Here is a 21429-nt window from a genome sequence, read left to right as displayed (position 1 = left end):
CCGGACAAACTGACGCGGTTGATTAAAGCTACTCTGGAGCGAGTGATGTGCTACGTGCGTGTTTTGGGGCCACTCTAGAATCCCTTTGAATCGCGCTGACGGGATGGACATTATTCAACAACATCCTGCACATTATTCAACAACGGTCTTGAAGGAGTGATCCAGTGAGTGGACAGCGAAACGAGAAGAACGATCTTCAGGGAAAATAGCCAACTTCTAGCCTTCGCAGAAGAGTTCGACACCATTACTAGAAACGTTAGGATGGTGGAGGTAATCTACGCCAGACTGAAAATGAAGGCTGGGACGACTGGGTTACAATTCAATGCGTCGAAAATCAAATGCATGGTTTTAAGAAGCTCCAGAGAAAACGACAATTGCCTCCCACGGACAGTGACTATTGATGGCGATGAATGAAGGAAGTGGTTGATGAGTTCGTATATTTGGGATCTCTGGTCTCCGCCGACAATAATATGAGCAAGGAGATTCAACAGTGCATCCAAGGTGGAAGTTGAGCCCACTTTTTCCTTCGCAAGACACTTCGATCAAGGAGCTTACGCCGCCCTAAAAAGCTGACGATGTACGAAACGCTAATCAGACCGGTGTCCTCTACGGACTTGAGACTGTAGTTTGGCTTACGGAAGACATACGTGCACTTGCAGATTTGAACAAAAGGTGTTGCGGACTATTTTCGACGGAGTACAAACGATAGCGGAGAGTGGTGAGGCGTATGAACCACGAGCTGCGGGCACTAGTTGGAAAGATTCCCATCGTACACCTGGCGAAAGTTGGGAGGCTAGGGTGGGTCGGTCACGTCGCAATGATGCCAGACTACTGTGCAGTGAAATCCGTTTTCTTCAAGAGCCTCACCGGCTCCTGGAAGCTGACCTGGAAGTTGAAGCTGACTTGTCGTCGAGACGCTAAAGGTAATCTAAAGATAACGAAAAAGTCAGTAGAAAAGAAAATTGGATAAATTTGCAGGGAGCTGCCCCTTCACAGTGACCATGATTTTGGTAGGTTCTTAAAATATAAAGACACTTATACCGAAACTGAATCAAAATTTACATTCTGGTCCAATACGCATTAGTTTCGCAAATAAATACTATTCATGATAGGGCAGCCGAATCAATCGTCAATCATCTAATACAACACGAATTTCAACAACTAAAACAAACTCGAACAGCCAGTTCCAATTTGAATGTAAAATATTGAAACTGGAAATCATTTTGATGAATCAATTATGCTTTATTCATCAGTCAGTTTGCTACCCGGCGTTGCACATTCTGGTTTGCGCTAGCAACAGCACACACTGTTTCGCCGCCGTTGAAAATACTTTGTACCCGTTTGTCACTTCCATCGCTGGGGGTTTTACAGTCGGCTTCAGCCATTTTGTCCGCGTGTTCCGCTCGCTGCTGCCACCGCCACCGCCGCCGTCGACGCCAGTATAAATATTACACAGGTTTCCCACCCACTGCGAGGTTCGTCGGGCTACCACATTGCAATGTGCCGGCTGCTGCGGGACTATACTTACTAGCTGCAACTAAAATGGTACCCGAGATGCAAAGCGACCGACCGCCCGTCTACTCCAGATGGGACGAGAAATTGAAATTGTGTGAAAAACCGAAGACGAGAACAATTGGACGCAGGGCAATGCCGGTTTAGCCGCAGGACTAAGACGTGGAAGGAATTGCTCATGCCACTGCGACCGAGCTTTCTTCCGGAAGGTGGTAAGGGTGTGAGGTGTATATATTTAAAATTAAATGTGTTATGCATGGTGTTGTTGCTCTTCGGGCTGATGTACATATATGTGCCAGTGTCGTTTTATGTGTGTGTGTGCGTGTAAAGAGACGTACCTTATCTCTGGAACCGGCGTATCCTTTTATGATATCATAAATTGCGCAGACCACTAAAGCTGTCACAGCAGTTTCTTTGCATAGGACGGCGGCGGTCGCCAGCAGGATGGTGAACCCGAGCGCCAGCCAGTGTCGTAAGTCGGTGCACTGACGCCAGTGTATGTGCCGGATGTAGGCCAGCAGAGCAAGCAGGTAGAAGACACAGGCAGTTAAATCCGCCCGCCCGACCACTCCAGCTACGGCTTCGGTGTGGATCGGATGTGCCGCGAACAGCAGCCCGGCAATGGCCGCACCGTACCGCGACGGGATAATGTGCCTGGCCAGTCGTACGACCAGAACCGTGGCCACGCAGTGCAACAGCACGTTGACCAGATGATATCCGAGCGGTTTGAAGCCATCGAGCAGGTAGTTGATTTTGAAGCTGGCCACACACAACGGTCGGTAGGAGCCGTGCGAGCCGGAATCGGTCAGCGGTGTGCCCCAGAAGTCATTGTGCAGCATCTGGTACCAGCCGGTGGAGCTCAGGACATCCGGATTGCCCAGGATGGCTCGCCTGCAAAATGGAAAGGTAGAGCATATAATTACGGCCGGCTCTAATAACATTGAATCAAATTAGTGAATTAAAATCGCTTAAATTATACGCATGGCGGTTCGTTTATTGGACTATGAAGTGCACACGCAAGAAGAGATACTTATGATAACGTTAGTCTGCTATAATTTATTTTATTATGAGGAAATTGGAATTGGTTTGTGGAAAGTGTTGTGACGCAATTTTCAATAAATTCAATGTGCATCTGCAATAATTCTTATTTAGATAATCATAGTAAAACCTAAAACCCGCGAACCACTAGGAGCTGCCAAAATAGCAATCTCTTCTCAGGAGACTGCCGCACATCGCTGAACAGATAATCCAGCCACTTCACAACGGAAACACCAGATGCACACAGATATTTCCCATACATAACACAGGTGAAAATAACAAACACTTGCGCAAACCAACACAAGCATAGAAGCCAGAAGAAAGTTGACAGCAACCGTTGTGACACGCCTCCCACTCAGCCATTGTTCTTCACTCGAGTATTGCATATATGCGGAAAAGGTCGGCAGTCGTTTATAAATGAAAACCATTAATATAAATCCTTGTGCATATTTGATACAATTATTTTCTCATTAAGTTTGAATCAACTGCGGTTTCTCCATTGTCGTCCGATAAACCCCCGGACCCCGCCATATCATCCGGCACCGTTCGTTGCCTTGCCACTTCACACTAACGTCTACTTGGAATGAGTCTCCCGGGAAGTCCATGACAATCTACACACATATTGTAGATTATAATAATACAGCGAGAGCTTTATGAACTGTACGCGACAATGGAGCCGCACTGAGGGGTTTTGTGCTCTGACGAGACAACAATGGTTGCCACCGCACCGCCTCCCGGCCGTGACGTACCGGGGCGCACTTTGCAATCAACTGCAGGCCCAAATGGATGGAAATTCGAACGCCGCCGCCGCATCGTTTCGATAACATTCGTCTAGCGCTCGTTGGTGAAAAGGTTAGGTTAGTTATAGGAACGAGATTGCCATGTATCGATTTCGTACCAATCTTCCCTGCCGATCCGATGCGTAATCTCGGTCGCTGATGATGAGTAAAGTTTTGGGTTGCGAATAATTGCGGCACAGAGACAGGGGAACGTGCTGGTGAATAATTCAAAGTTGGATTGGTTTTGTTCTACCTGACTGCGGTGTCAATATTTCCGTAAACGGTAATGACCATTAACTGCAAATTATTTTCGACCTCTCGATTGAATGTGTTATCTTTGCCACTAATTTTTCTATATCTGGTTTGTTATTATTTTGATCATCAGGTCATCATTGTATAATGCTAACTTTCTAAATTTTTATGTGTACGAAATTTTTAAATGAATAATAATTTAATTTCGTATAGGTCTATAATTAATTTCCTATAGCAATTTGTCATATTCGCGCTAAGTAAGTGTATAAGGAATGGAGAAACGGAATAAGCGGAACGAAACTTGATATCCGACTAGATTTACTAGAAGCCAATCTTCTAGGTGCGGTGGTGTAATGGAAACACACTTGACCGGCAAACGAGAGTTCGAGGGCTCGAGTACCACCAGTCCCAAGTCAGAGTTGGTTCGATCAGTTTGACTCACATTTGATTCATTTGGCAGTATCGTAACAGGCTAGTAAAATTTGAAAAAGTTATATACACTGAAGTCTTTGTTTACACGGTTTGTTTTTTTCGATTACTCAATAACGGTGTAACTGAGGGACCATTTACAAACTACGAGACGAATGTCGGGTCTCTCCCAAATGAATTGAGAAATAAATAAATGGTCCCTAAGTCGCCCCGTTCTTAATAATCGAAAAAACAAACCGGGTAAAAAATATTACTTGAATGTATGGGATATTTGTAGAATAAATTTTTCTTTGTATGCCAGAAAGGCATTGGGTTAAAAAGCCACTGCGAATTAGTGTGTTTTCGCTATATCTTAAAATGCTTAATGGGCTAGGATCAATCTTTTAATGCCAAAAGAAAGATATTTTTATAAGGATTATAATGGTGTGATGCTTGTTCCAGCACGGATCTGTTTTCAGCAGTTTTACTCTACTTTTCTCGACATGAGAAGATGTAAAAGTCCGTATCTCCGAATTTCGTTGGGATAAAATTGATGTTTTCCATCACAAAAAAAACTATGTTCAAGAGGAATCCAACGGTATTTGTTTACGACACATGGTTGCTTCTTGCTGTTTTGGTCAATTAAACGACACTTTACCCTAGTTTTATCAGTGATCTTGATCTATATATAAGAGCTTTGTCTGTTATCAAAACCAGGTCCCTGAAAGGGCGCCATATTTTTGTAGTTGAAATCGGCCACATTAAGCAAAGACTCAAACGAATTATATTAAACTAGTTGAGCCCGAATCTTACGATCCGGAAAATATAATTGTCTGTTCAGAACTCCGAACACTGCGGATACATTCCATTGGCCAGTGTTTTCGAAGATGTTTAATCTTTGTATTAGTTCTTTGAGTTCTTATATTGCAAAATATAGCTCTAAGATGTTGAACATAAAAGAGTCATAGCCGGTAACTGAAACAAATAGTTATTATGGTCGTATTGGATTCTATTTAATCGAATAAAAACTTTTGGCTGTTTGCAACATTTATGTTGTCTGATTAGAGTAAAATGTTGCTTAGAAAATTCTTGATGGTTTGCTATCAATAACTTATTTTTTTAAATTTTGCGACTTGGTCCGATCTAATTTAACACCGACCACATGATATCGCGACAAGCCATCGAGTAGAGCAGTTGAGTCGAGCAATCGAGTGATCGAGTCGAGCAGTCAAGTCAAGCAATTAAATCGAGCAGTTTAACCCTCAATTGATCAATCAAAAAATCAACGCAATCTGATCAACCGGGTACAGGTGTACCCGCTTAGTAATTCCTTGAGAAAAAGTGCTCCGATTTTGTTCAAATTTTGCATGTTTGTTCGGTTTTTGAAAATATATGACCAAAATTTTTAATTTGACGCTTAGGTCTGGTGGTCTGATAATTGGATATCCAATGAGGAACTCCATCGCCGGTGTCATCAAGGGCCGATAGCCACAGAAATTCGTGAACGTAGGTGGAAGTGGATCGGACACACCTTGAGGAAAGGAGCGAACGAGGTTTGCAGAGCAGTACTCGACTGGAATCCACAAGGACAGCGTAGAAGAGGCAGACCCAGAGGCTCGTGGCGACGGAGCTTAGCCAACGACATCCGGGCTGTAGACGAGAACCTGTCCTGGCGACAGGTAAAAGCCATGGCGGGTAACCATCAGCAGTGAAGATCTCTGATTTCATCCCTTTGTTCCGCCGGACCGGCGGACATGGACACATAAGTAAGTTAGGGATCCCCCATCTGAGTTAGTGTGATTCCAAAAATCATCATAAGGCCTTTTTTTAAAAAAATTCATAACTTTTCATTCACTCAACCGATTTTTATAATTTTGATACCAAATGGAAGACATGATGATGAGCTTTTAAGAAAAATTGTGGCCTAAATGTGCATTCTGTGCAAAATATTAGATCCAAACCCAAATTTTTGCTTACTCATTGAATTTTAGTGTTTTCATGTTGTAATACCTAAAAAAATCCAAGTTTCTATATTTTTTTTTGAAAGTCTGAGTTTTTTGCATAACATATCAAAATTTTAGAAACGTATCTTTTTTTGTTTTAGAGATACAAATTAAAAAACACAATCTCAATTATTTTTAGGGCCACCCTAACTCACTAGGGGGCACCTAAGCGCAAAATAAAATATGATATAAAATTTTAAGAAAAGGAACAAATACACAAAGTTTGAACTAAATCGGAGCAATCTTTGTCGAGCCGTCGATGTCCAGTCGAGCAGTCGATCCAGCAGTCCAGTTGAGCAGTCCAGTCGAGCAGTTCAATCGTGCAGTTAAATGGAGCAGTCGGGTCGAGTAGTTAAGTCGAGTAGTCCACTCGAGCAGTTAAATCGAGCTGTTCCGTCAAGCAGTCAAGTCGATCTGTCCAATCAAGCAGTCGAATCGAACAGTTCAGTCGAGCAGTTCAGTTAAGCAGTCCAGTCGAGCAATCAAATCGAGCAGTCTAATCGACCAGTCCAGTCGAGCAGTCTAGTCAACCAGTTGAGCAATCGAGCAGTCCAGCAGTCGACTAGTGAGGTGACTGAGAATACAACCCATTGCTACGAAAGCATGAAGTCCTGTCAGGGACCTGTTTTTAGTTACCGATAAGCCTTTTATGACGTCCTGTCAGAGACCTGGTTTCCGGTACAGACATAAACCTCTTATATAAATAGCTTGCATTCAATACAAACAATAAATTAAATCTTTTTTCATCAAAAGAAAGTTATTTTTAGATGCATTCTAACAGTTTGGTGTTTGTTTATCGCACCTGTTTGTTTCTTGTAGTTTTGATCAAATAAAGATCATGCTAACTTTATTAAGCACAGTTAACTGAGAAAATTAGGATAAAATTGCCGCAATCAAATATCATGCCATCGGAATCTACATAAAATTGGCTTTTATGTGGCGGAAAAAGATTGGTTTTATTCCACCGGGTTCCAGAGTTATTGATCAATACATTTACGCTCTCCTAGAAAAGTAGGGTAAAAACCCCTGCATTTGGCCAAAACTGCTAGGAACAAACGTGTACCGTAAACAAGGACCATATCATTGAAATTTTCATAAAAATACCTTTCTTTTGATATCAAAATATTGAATGTAACCCAGCGGTATTTAAAGATTTTGAGATAAAGGACTTTATTGCAAAAAAATTCCCACTGTGTATTGAGGCCCCGTAAATACAAGATTACAGCAAAACTTCGTTCAGCAATATTGTAGATCAGTGGTGCCCAGGCATAGGCATGGTGCGGGCCAAATCAGATCGCCCATGAATGCCGCGGGCCGCAATAATCTCTGACCATTTTTGTGCATTACAAAATGTAAAATATGCGACAGCAAAAAACATTTTCTAGGAATCGCCACAAGATTTAAACCGGAAAGCATTTAGATTCATAACATGCACGATGCATTACGAATAAACTTAGGGACTCCTGTCATCAAAAATTTTCCCATAAGTCATCTCGAAGGGCCACATGCGGCCCGTGGGCCGCAGTTTGGCCATCACTGTTGTAGATACTATTCTTGTTCTACATATGTCCCATATATTACTATTAATCATTTTCTTTGGTTGAGACATTAATGTCAAATCAATAAAAATTGAGTCAAAGTGATCGAACCATCTCTGCCCCAAGTCAATGTTTTTCATGGTCTGTATATCAAAACATCCCAATGCATCTAATATTTTTAAGACGCATGAGACTAGTTCCGCCCCAGGACGGACGAGACGAGTCTCGTACCAAGACGATCGCGACGAATTTCGTACCAAGACGGATGAAGCGAGACGAGACGATTCCCTTCCTAGACGGACGAGAAGATTCCCGCCCCAGTGTGAACGAGACGGATCCAGCCCCAAGACGGACGAGATCAGTGCCATCCCAAGACGAACGAGATGAATTTCATTTCAGTATGGATAAAATAAGTCCAGTTTTAATATGGACGAGGCGTCTCGAAACGGACAAAGCGAGTCCCGTCTCAAGCCAGACGAAGCGAATTCCGTCCCAAAACGGACGAGGCGAATCATGTACCAAGACGACCGAATTTAGTCTCGAGACGGATGAAGCGAGACGAGTTGTTGTCCCACGAGACAAACGAGACCAGTCCTGTCCCAAGACGGACGAAGTGAGTCCCGTGTTTCAGGCTGGACGAAGCACGTTTCGTCCTAAAACGGAAGAGGCCTGTCCCAAGGTGATCGCGACGAATTTCGTCTCAAGACGAATGTAGCGAGGCGAGATGCGACGAGACCAGTTCTGTCCCAAGACGGACGAAACTAGTGCCGTCCCAAAACGGGTGAAGCGAGTCCTATCCCAGCACAATCGCGATGAATTTCGTCCCAAGACGCATGTAGCAAGAGAGATGAATCCTGTCCCGAGACGGACGAGGCGCGTCCCATCCCACGACTGATGAGACGATTCCCGTCCCAGGACGAACGAGACGAATCTCGCCTCAAGACGGACGAGATGAGACTCATCCCAAGAAGAACGTGACGAATTCCGTCTCAAGACAGACGAAATAAGTCCAGTCTAAATACGGACAAGACGCTTCTCGTCCCAAGACGGAGGAAGCGAGTTCCGTCCCAAACCGGACAAAGTAAGTTCCGTCTCAAAACGGACGAGGCGAATCCTGTCCCAAGACGATCGCGACGAATTGCGTCTCAAGACGGATGAAACGAGACGAGTCCCATCCCCGAACAAGACTAGTAGCGTCCCACGACGGACGAGACGAGTTTCGTACCAAGATGGAAGAGATTAGTCTTGCTCCAAAACGAACGAGACGAGTCCAAAAAGCAAAGCCTGGGTGCTAATTCTGTTATCGAAATTTGACCTTCTGTTTTTATACGACAGACTTCGCAACCAGCTGTTAGAATACAGGACAGTGCGACAGACAGAACATACGACGACTGGCTTATTAGATCAGCGTCTTACCTCGAGGCCAACTGGGAGGCGAGACGGGTCACATCCTAAGACAAACCAGGCGAATCATGTCCCAAGACGGATGAGACGAGTTCCATCCCAAGCTTGACGGACGAGACTAGCTCCGTCTCAAAATGTAGGAGATGAGTCTCGTTCTAAGGCGGCCTAGACGACTCTCATCGCAAAAATACGAGCCCCGTCCCAAGGCGGATGAAGCGAGTCTTGTCCCAAAACGAACGAGATAAGTTTAGTCTTAATACGGACGAAATGAGTCCAGTCCCAAGACGAAGTAGACCAGTTCTATCTCAGGACGGACGAGTCGAGTCCCATTCTAGTATTGATGCAGGAGTCTCGTCCTAAGAAGGACGAGACGATTCCCGTGCCAAGACGGACGAGGTCATCACAAAACGAAAGAAGCGAGACGAGATGAGATGAGGCGAGATGAATCCTGTCCCGAGACGGACGAGGCGCGTCTCATTCTAAGACGGACGAGAGAAATTCCGTCTCAAAACGGACGAAATAATTCCAGTCTTAATACGAACCAGACGTTTCCTGTACCGAGACGGACGCAGCGAATTCCGTCCCAAAACGGACGAGGCGAGTCCTGTCTCAAGACGATCGCGACGAATTTCGTCCCAAGACTGGTGAAGCGAGACGAGATGCGACTAGATGACTCCTGTTCCAAGGCAGACGAGACGAAACGAAATATGAGACGAGACAAATTGAGTCCCGTTCCAAGACGGACGAGGTAAGTCCCACCCCAAGACGGATGAGACGAGTTCCATCCCAAGACGGACGAGATAAGTTTAGTTTAAATACGGATGAGACGAGTCCTGTCCCGAAAGGAACGAAGCGAGTCCCATCCCAAGCCGAGTGAAGTGAGTGTTGCCTCAAAATGGGCGAGGCAGGTCCTGTCGCAAGACGATCGCGATGAATTTCTTCCCAAGACGGATGAAACGAGACGAGATGCCACTAGACGAGTCCTGTTCCGAGACAGACGAGACGAGTCCCAAGACGGACACCATGAGTCCGTCCCAATATGGACGAGACGAGTGTCGTACCAAAAATGATGAGACGAGTCTCGTATCAAAATGGAAGAGATGAGTCATGCTCCAAGATAATCGAGACGAGTTCCATATCAAGACTTACGATGCGAATCATGCTCCAAGACGGCTGAGACGAGTCCCGTTCCAAGGCGGATGAGACTAGTTCTATCTCAAGATTGACGGCCGAGACTATATTCGTCCCAAAACGAAGGTGATGTGTCCCGTTCCAAGACGGCCTAGACGATCCCAAGTGGAAAAGACGCGCCGTGTCCCAAGATGGTTGAGACGAGCCTTGGCCTGAAACGAACGAGACAAGTCCAGTCTTATGACGGACGAGATGAGTCCAGTCCCAAGACGAACTAGACTCGTCCCATCTCAGGACGAACGAGTCAACTCCCACCTCAAGACAGACGAAAGGAATTCCGTCTGAAGACGGACGATACGATTCCTGTTCTAGGACGAACGAGCGAATCCCGCCTTTAGGCGGACGAAATAAATCCAATCTTAATACAGCCGAGACGTTTCCCGTCTCGAGACGGACGAAGCGAGTTTCGTCCCAAGCTGGACGAAGCGAATCTTGTCTCAAGATGATCGCGACGAATTTCATCCCAAGACGGATAAAACGAGACGAGATGAGACTAGACGAGTCCCATCCCAAGACAAGACTAGTCGCGTTCTAGGACGGACGAGACGAATCCGTCCTAATACGGACGAGACAAGTATCGTACCAAGCTGGAAGAGAATAGTCATGTTCCAAGACGGACGAGACGAGCTCAGTCTTAATATGGGCTAGATGAGTCCTGTCTCGAGATGAACAAAACGAGTCCCGTGCCAAGACGATCGCAATCAATTCCGTCTCACGATGAAATAAAATCAACTCTGATTTCAAATAAAATTTTACATCTATGGTAAGCGAAATCTCTAAGGAGATTTTTTTAAAATAACTGCCTCTCTAACACACCTATAACGACTACCAGTTTTTTGTCAGACATTTTTATTGATATTTGCCACACTGTACTGGGTTTTTCTTGCACTCCTAACAAGGCTTTTGTCAGTAATTCTCGCTGCAACGGGACCACTATTGACACGAGGTCTTCAAATGTTGGAACTTTTGCGCTTAATTGATTGCAAATGGTTAAAAAATAAGAATTACACTTTTAATACCTCGAAATAGTGGACTCCACGTTCGCCAAGGGGCCTAACAGTTTCAAAAAAGTTGAATTTTGAGCAAACCTTGAGATCTATATCATGTGATATTTCATGAATTTGCCATAGTGCAATTAACAAATGGCCCGGTTCTATAAAGGAGAAGAAGAAAATTAAGAATTTGCCTTATAGTGTTTTTTCTCAGTTTTCCGATGGTGGTCTTAAAATCAAAATCGGTAGGAGAGATCATGGCGAAAACGGCAATTTTTTGATAAAATCTAACATTGCGGCCAAATCCAAGATGGTCGCCGATTTTTATTCACTTCGTTTATAAACCCTATCTCTCCTTTTTGCAAAACCGTGCCATTTGCAAATTTTGGAAATATCACAATAATTATATGAAAAATGTGAGTGAACCTTGCTATAAATAACTGGTTGTTTTATTCAGTTAATGCTATTGCACACCTAATTTTATGAATAATTCTTGTAGCATTTTTTCTCAGCTTTCCAATGGTGGTCTTAAAATGAAAATCGGTTTGGGGACTCATGGTGAAGATTTTTTGATAAAATTCAATATAGCGACCAAATCCAAGATGGCCACCAAAAAATTTTTACTCCATTTGAAAGCCCTGTTCTTTTTTTTTACAGAACCGGGCCATTTGTTAATTGATTCATGGCAAATTTATGAAACATGATATTGATCTCAAGGTTTGCACAAAATTCAGCTTTTTTTGAAACTGTTAGGCCCTTTGGTGAACGAGGGGTCCACTATTTCGAGGTATTAAAAGTGTAATTCTTATTTTTTAACCATTTTCAATCAAATAAGTGCAAAAGTTCCAATTTTTGAAGACCTCGTGTCAGTAGTGGCCTCGTTTCAACGAGAAATACTCTTATACTATTAGATTATCGCATAAGCAATATGTCAAAATATTAAAATATAAAATTAATAATGCTGGGTTGCTTTAATCTTTAAATACATTAAAATTTAAAAACGAAATTGAAACATTCAACCTTGAAAATTGAAATTATCTAATAGGTATCTAATATGCTCTGAAATTTCTGTTATTGACTTCAAGGAAAACATTATTCGCCACCTCATTTTGACCACCAGAAAAATAGCGCTCGACTCACTGAACCTTAACGGTCGGACCTTTCTTTTGGCATGTCCCAAAAACATTCGCTTCACTACAGTCGCAGTGACCACATATTTTGACTGGAGTTTTCCCCAGTAAGTAGGTAGGTAGGGAAGCAGGTAGGCAGGCAGTTGGTGGAAGGAAACCAACACTGTAAGCTGTTGTTTGTCAGCAAGCCGCGTCTCCCCGCTGGCTGCCGGCTGCTCCACTTGCTTGTCTCGATTACGGTCGCTCGCTGTGCCGACGCTCAACATCCGGTTTCGGTGCTAGAGAACGTGTCCGAAATAAATCTAAATCTATTTCCGTTTCCTTTCCTTTGCCATCATCAGTGAACAATGTGTGTGTGTGCGCGCGCCTGTTTGTATGTGTACCTTTGCGAGCGTGGTGGGTACTCCGAACTTGGTTAACCTAATGGACAGCAAGGAAACGATGCAGGCGCGACGCCAACACGAATTTAATATAATTTCGGTACAAAATTTTTGGTTTATGTCAGTGCATCATGCCATTCGGTTGGTCGGAAAGACGATGGCGGTCGTCCGTTGTTTCAGTAGAGTTGTCTTGTACTTGTTTGCCGTGGTTAGGTTATGTTGTTTGTTGTTTCGTGGTGAAAATCGAACCAAGTCGAAATAAGGAGTATTTTTCGACCCAATGGGTACGCTTTTTGTGACCCAATTCTGTTAAATTTGTGGTTTATTGAATCTTGATGGGAACTGGTGGAGTTTTGTTTTTGCAATCTTCACCGATGGAAGGCCAAAATGTCGATCTAGACGTTTTTGTTAAAGCTGATTGAATAATCGATATATTTTTGCACACGAAGCAAAATGGCGCGTCTGTCATACCAAATCAAATATAAAGTTGTGACGAAAACATAAATTAAGTCTAGCTATAAGCCAGACTATCATCAGTAATAAAATACTTTACGCACACATCAACTTCAAAACCGCCTCTGTCTAGTCTAGTAACTTGATCAAAACGATGCATCGAATATGGCAGCCTATTTTTGGCACAAGTGTAAATCTCCGCCAGCCACGGTCGGCTCACCGAATGGGATCCCATAAAATCGATATCACATTGCTATCGGCAAATCGACAGTTTCCGACCGGTTAATGTTCTTTTTCAGCACATCATAAAGCGATAAAGGGAGCCCGCAAATGGTCTGCGAAGTGGCCCGGCAGCGGTGTGCAGCCGGAATATCAATCAGATCGAGTTCGAAAGCTGGGGCCAAGAAAGACACGGCAGCGCAGTATAGGTAGGTACCTTTTTTTTTTTTTTTTTCCTGTATGGACTCATCACTGCGACCAGTAAAGTTAGATCTATTGTGATATCGCCCGGGTGTTTGTTGTATAACCCGCACTGCATTTATTTTAGCTATAGTCGCTATTGAGTGAGCGATATGCTTATTGAATTTCTTTTTTTTTTTTTTTTTATGCGTGCTTGTGTGTAATTGGGTACCCTTCTTTCAATGCTTTACTCTACTTTATCCACCTCGTTCCACATGACAGCGCACAGTCCCCAATTATAGTCATCCCTGGCGTAGCAAACCAGTGCATTTTTACTACAAGGGTCTCATTTTTGCACTGTCAATAGGCCATATCGGGATAATATAGAACTCAGCATGAAGGAAGGGCGATGAGGGGCCTGAGAATAAACCCATGCTAAAGTCACTTTGACATCGAATGGCCTGATTCTACTAAGATTCGAACCCATGACCATTCGCTTGTCAAAGCAGACTCGGTAACCTTGCGGCTACAGAGCCCCCCTAGGTAGGTACCTACCTAACTCTTTAAAATTTTACTCAGCCATCCTCGTTCGATGCTGCCGGCGGATCTTTGCCAAACTAACTTGAGCCGCTTTTCGCTCTAAACTCCGTTCGAAGCCCGGGCTGGAAGGACTGACGCCAAAGTAATGATGGCGGCGGTGGTGGTGACGATGGAAGCGAGTTGATCGCCTGCCTCGAGCTCATTTCTTATTCATCGCCGAATGTCGATACGTAATAGCAATCAATTATTTTCATAAGTACTAATTTGAAATTAACTTTAAACTTTTTGATTGCTCCGCTCGCCTAGAAGTTCCTTCGTCGATGGCAACGATCCGGAAGTTTTGCGTCGGCCAAAACTTATAATGGCGCTTGCTGGCTGGCTGGCTGGCCCCTGCTGCAGCAATTGTCGATAGTGTCGATTTTCTTCTCAAGGTTTTCAATAACTCAGCAGAGGCCCGATTTCGGCTGCCGGAACTGGAGGGGTAAAAACTTCGCCAAAGTTGAGTTTGATTTTCCCTCTACCTACTGATTTGAAATAATAATCACGTCTATATTTGCAAGCATTATGGCCGCTTGACTTTATGTTTGCATGGTTCTACTAGCATGGTGTGACGGTTGGGTTTATTTTTGCACCATGTTTTGCTGGTTGGTATGTTAGTTTGCATTCAATTTTTGATAGGGAAAAATGGAAACATGTTCATACATAATGATGGTTTACATTTTCTCTATCATCAATAATGACAGTTGAATGGAAAGAAACATCACATTTATCTGATACACCAATGGAGAAAGCCACCGGTTTCGGTTACCTGTTGCATACCGCGCACCCTATGAATCCCGCATTAAGCAGAACCTGTCATTTCAGCTGACTGGAAATTCTCGTTTTACTCATTCTTTTGTCGCAATACCCACGCACAGTTGTTTGATCCTTGACTAGCTGGCAGAATTCAAGCCGAAACGGGGACTTACTAGTGAAAAGAGACAGTCTAGCTAGAATCAAGACACCAGAGATTGGGGAATTGTCGCATGACGCATGATAAATCACACCATTTTGACGGACACCATAAATTTCCCGGGCTGCTCATGTCTCGTCATCATCGAAATTCCGTACAGATGGAGATTCAGCTTAGTTGGCAGCCATTGTCCGTGGTTTGTTGCTGGATGTTGGCACCGTATAACCTCTGCGAAGGCATGGTCCTGCTGTTACTGGTAGGTACCTTACGAGCTTATAAATAGAAAATAAACTGACACCTCACGAGCGAGTTGGATGACCGTGGTGGACCGGTTTGCTTTTATGATCGGACCGAACATGGCCGAGTGTCTAACAGCAGAGCATAGAGCATCGTGACGTAGATGGACAGGGCACACAGTCTCTGGTTTTTGCCGTGCCTGCTGGTGGCAAATAATGGCACCGAAGGGAATCAGCTCGTGTAAATATGTAATCCGAGATCTATTCTCTCCTTGCCCGGGAAGGAAACGAAACACGGTACCAACCTACCGTCTGTACTGCTGCAGGTGATTTGTTGAGTTGGGCAATTGAAATGGCATTTATAGTACGCTTGAGAATGACGTTGATGTGCACGGTGTTGGACGTGCATTATGAAGTCAATCGCAATTTACGGAGGCGTCTTGACGCCAGAATAGGGAAGCGGGCAAGAAGAGTGAAATTATCAGATTAATTTTAAATTTATGATGATACCATAGATGTTACTCTGCATTCCATATTAAAGAATTAAAATATCATAAATATAGACTAATCTCAAGATTTTAGTCTTGACCTTGGAATGAGGTCATACATATATTAATATTTTTTTTTTTTTTGAAACGATGGTTCTACAATTGATGAAGGGACGGTAGGGGAAAGAAATGAAAAAAAAAAAAAAAAAAAAAAAAAAAAAAAAAAAAAATTTGCAAGTCGTAAGGGCGGGCACAGTGTCGTCGTCCTGAAAGTAAATAGTAGTTAGATTAAAACTTCTCGCTCGGTGGTAATCTGCAATTGATGCAGGAAGCGGCACAATATGTGTCGATAACACAACCAACACGCGTAGCTATCCTTGAGAAGTGGATTTTGCGGTCTCCTTTTGTCCAGCGCCTCTATGGTTCAAAGGTACAAGTACCAGCGAACCACATGCCCTGGAGGGTGTTGTGGGTTCGAATCCGGTTATAATCTCAGATTACAGCTTGGTTCGACTCATGCACCTTCCAGCATTGGACAAAAGGTAGGAGTCAAAATGACTACTTGTCAAGCATAGCTACCAATACCCCCTTTCCGCTCTTCCCCCTCCTTCACCAAAAAAAAAAAAAAAAAAAAAAAAAATTTTTTTCATTTCTTTCCCCTACCGTCCCTTCATCAATTGTAGAACCATCGTTTCAAAAAAAAAAAAAAAAAAAATATCATAAATACTTCTACATGCCATAGAAATATATTTCCATCAATAGAACTAGATAGACATTGGGGTAGCTTTGAAATTTCCCTGGAGGGGGCCTTGGGGGTGCCTTCCAAAAATTTCATTATAATCCTGTTACGCCTGCTGTCATCGATAGCACAGGGTTTTGAAGGGAATTACCAGGCGGGCTTCATGGGGACCTACGCAACTACGGACCAGATGTTTACGATCCGACAGATCTTACAGAAATGTCGGGAGTACAACGTGCCCATGCATCCCATCTTTATTGATTTCAAAGCAGCATAAGATACAGTCGATCGAGACCAGCTATGGCAGATAATGCACGGACATGGTTTTCCGGATAAACTGACGCGATTGATCGGAGCTACATTAGATCGAGTGATGTGTTTCGTGCGTATCTCGGAGACTTTCGAGTCCCTTTGAGTCGAGACAAAGGGACGGCTTATCTTGCATGTTATTCAACATCGCTTTTGAGGGGGCTATCCGACGAAAATGGAGTTTTGGAGGCTTGAGCTTAAAATAAATGTGTCGAAGACCAAATACATGAAAGGAAACAAACGCGTGCCTCCCACGACGGTAACTGTTGACGGAAGATCCAGCGGCATATTTAAGCGCAAGATCGGATCTACTTTGACCTTTGCAGAACGCGACGATAAAGAAGCATACACCGCCGTACGAAGAATAGTTGTTCTTTATGAACTTGAAGCCGTGTCACTGCTCACGGAGGACATACGCGCCCTTGCCGTGTTCGAGCGGTCGGTGCTACGGATATTTGGCGGAGTACAAACTGAAAGCGGACAGAGGTGGACAGGTGAATCACGAGCTATGGGCACTGTTTGGAGAGATCCCTATCGTGCATTTGGCGAAAGTCAGTACGCTACGGTGGGCCGGACACATCGTAAGGATGCCGGACGACAGTGCGACGAAAATAGTTCTCTTCAAGAACTGCACTGGCACCAGGAACGGGGGGCTCAACGTGCAAGATGCCTTGACCAGGTCGAAAGTGATTTTCGACTTCCGATCCAAGACGACTGGAAAATCGGCGCCGAGAGGCCCAATTTGAATGGAGACGAATGTTTCCAATGGGGAAAATTTCTGGAGGGGGCCTGCGGAATTTTGGAGGGAGTCTGGTCCCGCAGGCATCCCCTCTAGCTACGCCAATATAGATAGAAATAATTTTTAAATGCCAAATCAATGTTTTCACCGCCTATCTTTGGCGTAAATCTCCCTCAGTTTTATCAGTTTCTTAGAGTTTGTAGTTTCCCTAAGAGGTAAACCATCCGGCCTGAATTACACATCACATGGTTTCGCACTTTAATTTTTTTTTTCATGACTTGCAGCACTAGTCAATTTCAAGTAACTGGTTTTAAGCTGGTATGCAGTCGACAAAGTTACCTTACTTAAGGAGCTTGCTTACAACTACCAAAACCGAAACCGGACAAATAAATAACTATTCTGGGTTATCATTTACAACACTGATTTGCATTCGATTCAATTTCCACGAAAATAGTTGATAGTACCATTGATTGGGATAGATTAATTTGTATAATTGTCTTACAACTAACATGTGGATAGTCAGTTAAAATATTAATTAACAAACGTCCTTTGCATCTTACTAGTTCGTTTGGACATTCCATTTTACAGCTACACTCAAGTCTTTTTTTACACGGTTTGTTTTTTTTCGATTACTCGAAAACGGTGCAGCTAAGGAACTATTTACAATCTACGCGAGGAATGTCGACCTACTCCCAAATGTATTGAGAAATAAATGAATGGTCTCTAAGTTACCCCGTTCTTAATACTCAAAAAACTAAACCGTGTAAAAAAAGTACTTGAGTGTATTTGCATACTTGATACAAATACAATTGAAACTATGTAAAGAATTGCCAGCGACTAACTTACGCAAAACAGCAAATGAAACACTCAAAAACTATTCTCGGATAAGACAGACGCTGTTTTTTCTTCCTTTGAGAATTGCTGCACAAATATCCCTTCAGTCCTGTTTTGACGTAGGACTACGTCTTTGATTTCTATATTGTGGTGCACTTTAGAAAAACGAAACGGAAACATGTAACGAAAAGTGGTTATAGTTTGCTCGCATATAACTCAGTCATCCCTCAATAGGGTCTAAAGATATTAGGCCGTATGAATAAAACAGTTTACTTTGCTTTTCCCGTTTAAATCGTATGGGAGCATTTGCTCTAACTCTTTTATTCATACGGTCTATTGGTATCAATCGATTAGAATTTTTTCTAATAATCCACTACAATACAGTTTTTCTAATAATCCACTACAATACATGTTTCCCTAACAAACTTTTAAATAATTGAAAATTGTAAAGCGTTGACTAACTAAAAATCCACGCTCTGTGATTGGTCATAGTAAGCAGTGCTGATTTGCCGTAGCGATAATGATGTTTACATTCCACAAGCAGTAGGGTAGATGCTCCAGTAGTTGTGGTAGTACCAGTAGTGGTGGAAACTCGAAATATATCATAATTTTGGCGGATTTCGAGATAATTTCAGTTTTCTATTGTTAAATATTTATTTGTTAACAGTTTTATCTAAGATACACAGTTAAAATGCAAGAGCCTGGTGCAAAAATTACAAATTTCTTTTCTGCAGTCCAATAGAGTGCAATTTCTTAAGAAATTCGTAACCATCCATAGCATTTTAACAAGCCTACGTTGTTATCCATATGCTGCCATGATCATTGCAAGCGTTGCTAAGGCGGTAAACAACATTCCACTATTATAGGCAAATTTTCCACTATTATAGGAACATTACCACTACTTTAGGAGTACATACTAATGTCAGGAAAATCAATATTTTAGATATATTAACCAGCAGAATGGTATAATTTTGGTATGTATTTAAAGCCAACACTATGGTGCATCATATTATCATGTAGTTCAATTGAAAACTGATAAATTGAGCGTTTAAATTGTCTTTACACACTACCCCCCGGCATAATCCCTCCATTACTGGAGCATCTACCCTACCGTTGTATACAACCGTACTTAAATTTACACTCATTCCAGTTTTTACACTTGCATTTAATGGTTCTCGTTACATTTTTCCTTTATTTTTTATTAAAAAAAAAGGCTTCCAAACAGGTCGAAGATTCATTACGACGTTCAGACTTATACTAATTTGATATCTGTGCTTGGAAAGTACGCCAAAAAGAGTGATAAAGTCTCCTCATCCCAGCAAGATTTCTTGGAACCGCGATAAACCTAGTCTAGTTTGATGTCCTGAAAGTGAACAGTTATGAAGAAGTGAGCGATCAACCCTATCTTTCGGCCGTTTGTTTCCATATACTGAAAGAATTTATTCAAAACTGATGTCTTACATGGAAAAGGGGTTGACAGAAGGAAGAATTAGTGACTGTCAGATCCGGAATTAAGGTTTGGGCGTTTAATATGTTGCTTCAATTGATGATATAATCCAGCTTATTTATTTGCTTTTTCCGTTCAACCATAAGTTGTGCGTCTAAAGACAAATAATTTATGTTTTGAGCAGAATTCTTAAACCAGTTAAGGGGGCATCCATAAAGTACGTCACGCTTATAGGGGGGAGGGGGGGTAGACCTAATCGTGACGATTTGTGACGTAGGGGGGAGGGGGGGTATGAAGTTATGTGACGTCACACGAAAAAAAATATCAAATGAAAAATTTATTCGGGAAATTGTAATTTAGCCTTCATTTTAAGATACTACTATTGAAGGCTTCTATAAAATTAACGTTCTGATGGATTTTAAAACAAATAGTTAAATTTTTTGAATGAAAACTTTTGTTCAACATATATGTGTGAACAGGACTCATTTATTCTTCTATGTAGTATAAACTCTCCATTAAGGCTTTACAGAATATGCAGTACACCGCTGAAGAGCTGCTTGAGTACCGTCCTACCTAAAAGATTTTTGCATCCGCAAATAGCAGTCACACAAACTCCTGAGGGGCTACGGGGTGCTACCAGAGACCCACGGCAATGTTTTCCCTTGATATTCGTGCTAAACTCAATCGATCAAAATAAACTCATTCCGAAGTTCCACGGCTGCTTTTAAGGTTTTTCGGTATAATTTATACTGCCCCTCACTCAAAAGCTATCTGAAGAATAGAATTTATGCCACTTGCGGACTAAATTTCGCATCTAACGTAGTGTTGAATGATTGCACGATTGAATGAATACACAAAATGACAAAATCTTCCAATGCGTGTTGCTGCAAGACGTCAGCAGGAAGTCCTGATTCTTTCAACTAGATCAGACGAATTTGAGTGGATGGATGTCAAGGACGTGGATATGTGCGAAACATTAATCGACTTCACATCAGCGACTTCTGATCATCTTCAAAATCCGTGAATCGATGACTTATAAGCTCGAAAATTTTCCTTATTTTATTTGCTGAAATTCATTTGATAACTTTAAATAAAAAGGTTGAAATGAATATCTATTTTTTTTGTTGTGAAGGGGTGGGGGGGTTACCGTGACGTGACGTACTTTCTCAGGGGGGTCACCGAATGTGTGACGAAATGTGACAAGGGGGGGAGGGGGGGTTGATTTTGGTCAAAATTTGCGTGACGTACTAAATGGATGTCGCCTAATATTCATTTCAAGCCTAAAGTTGACTAATGCTACAAGTCACACAAAAATGTTCAAAATGCGACATCGTCGCCAATCACCAGAAAGAAGCGTGATTGTGGCCTGATCAAACTCTTAATGAAACTACAAACTTTAAGAAATATAAAATTGGCTTCTTGTGCCAAATTTATAGGAATGTTCCAGAGCATTTATAACAATACAGTAAATTGAAAATTTGTGTGACAAACATTTGCAAAATGTCAAGCTTCGTCGAATTGAACCTGCTTTTGTAGTCCTACGTGAGCCCCTCCTTAATACTTTTCGTGCAAGACAACAGTTTCGAAAAAATTCATGCAGTATATAGATGCAATCTGGCAAAAGGAAATGATCGTTCACTTTTCAATGATTTTTCACTTTCAAATT

General features: G+C 42.5%; 1 protein-coding gene across 1 annotated transcript in view; it reads right to left on the bottom strand.

The window, feature by feature from the left end:
* LOC128740749 (protein O-mannosyl-transferase TMTC2) overlaps nt 1–21429 on the bottom strand; it is a 407393-nt gene that overhangs the window by 267833 nt on the left and 118131 nt on the right. The window contains exon 3 of the mRNA XM_053836313.1: nt 1851–2403. Within this exon, the coding sequence (XP_053692288.1) occupies nt 1851–2403 (553 nt within the window). The remainder of the gene's footprint in view (nt 1–1850; nt 2404–21429) is intronic.

Source organism: Sabethes cyaneus, chromosome 3 (genome assembly GCF_943734655.1).
Source record: "Sabethes cyaneus chromosome 3, idSabCyanKW18_F2, whole genome shotgun sequence".
Classification (NCBI taxonomy): domain Eukaryota; kingdom Metazoa; phylum Arthropoda; class Insecta; order Diptera; family Culicidae; genus Sabethes; species Sabethes cyaneus.
The sequence above is the reverse complement of the archived record's forward strand: the minus strand, read 5'-3'. Positions and strand labels throughout refer to the sequence as shown.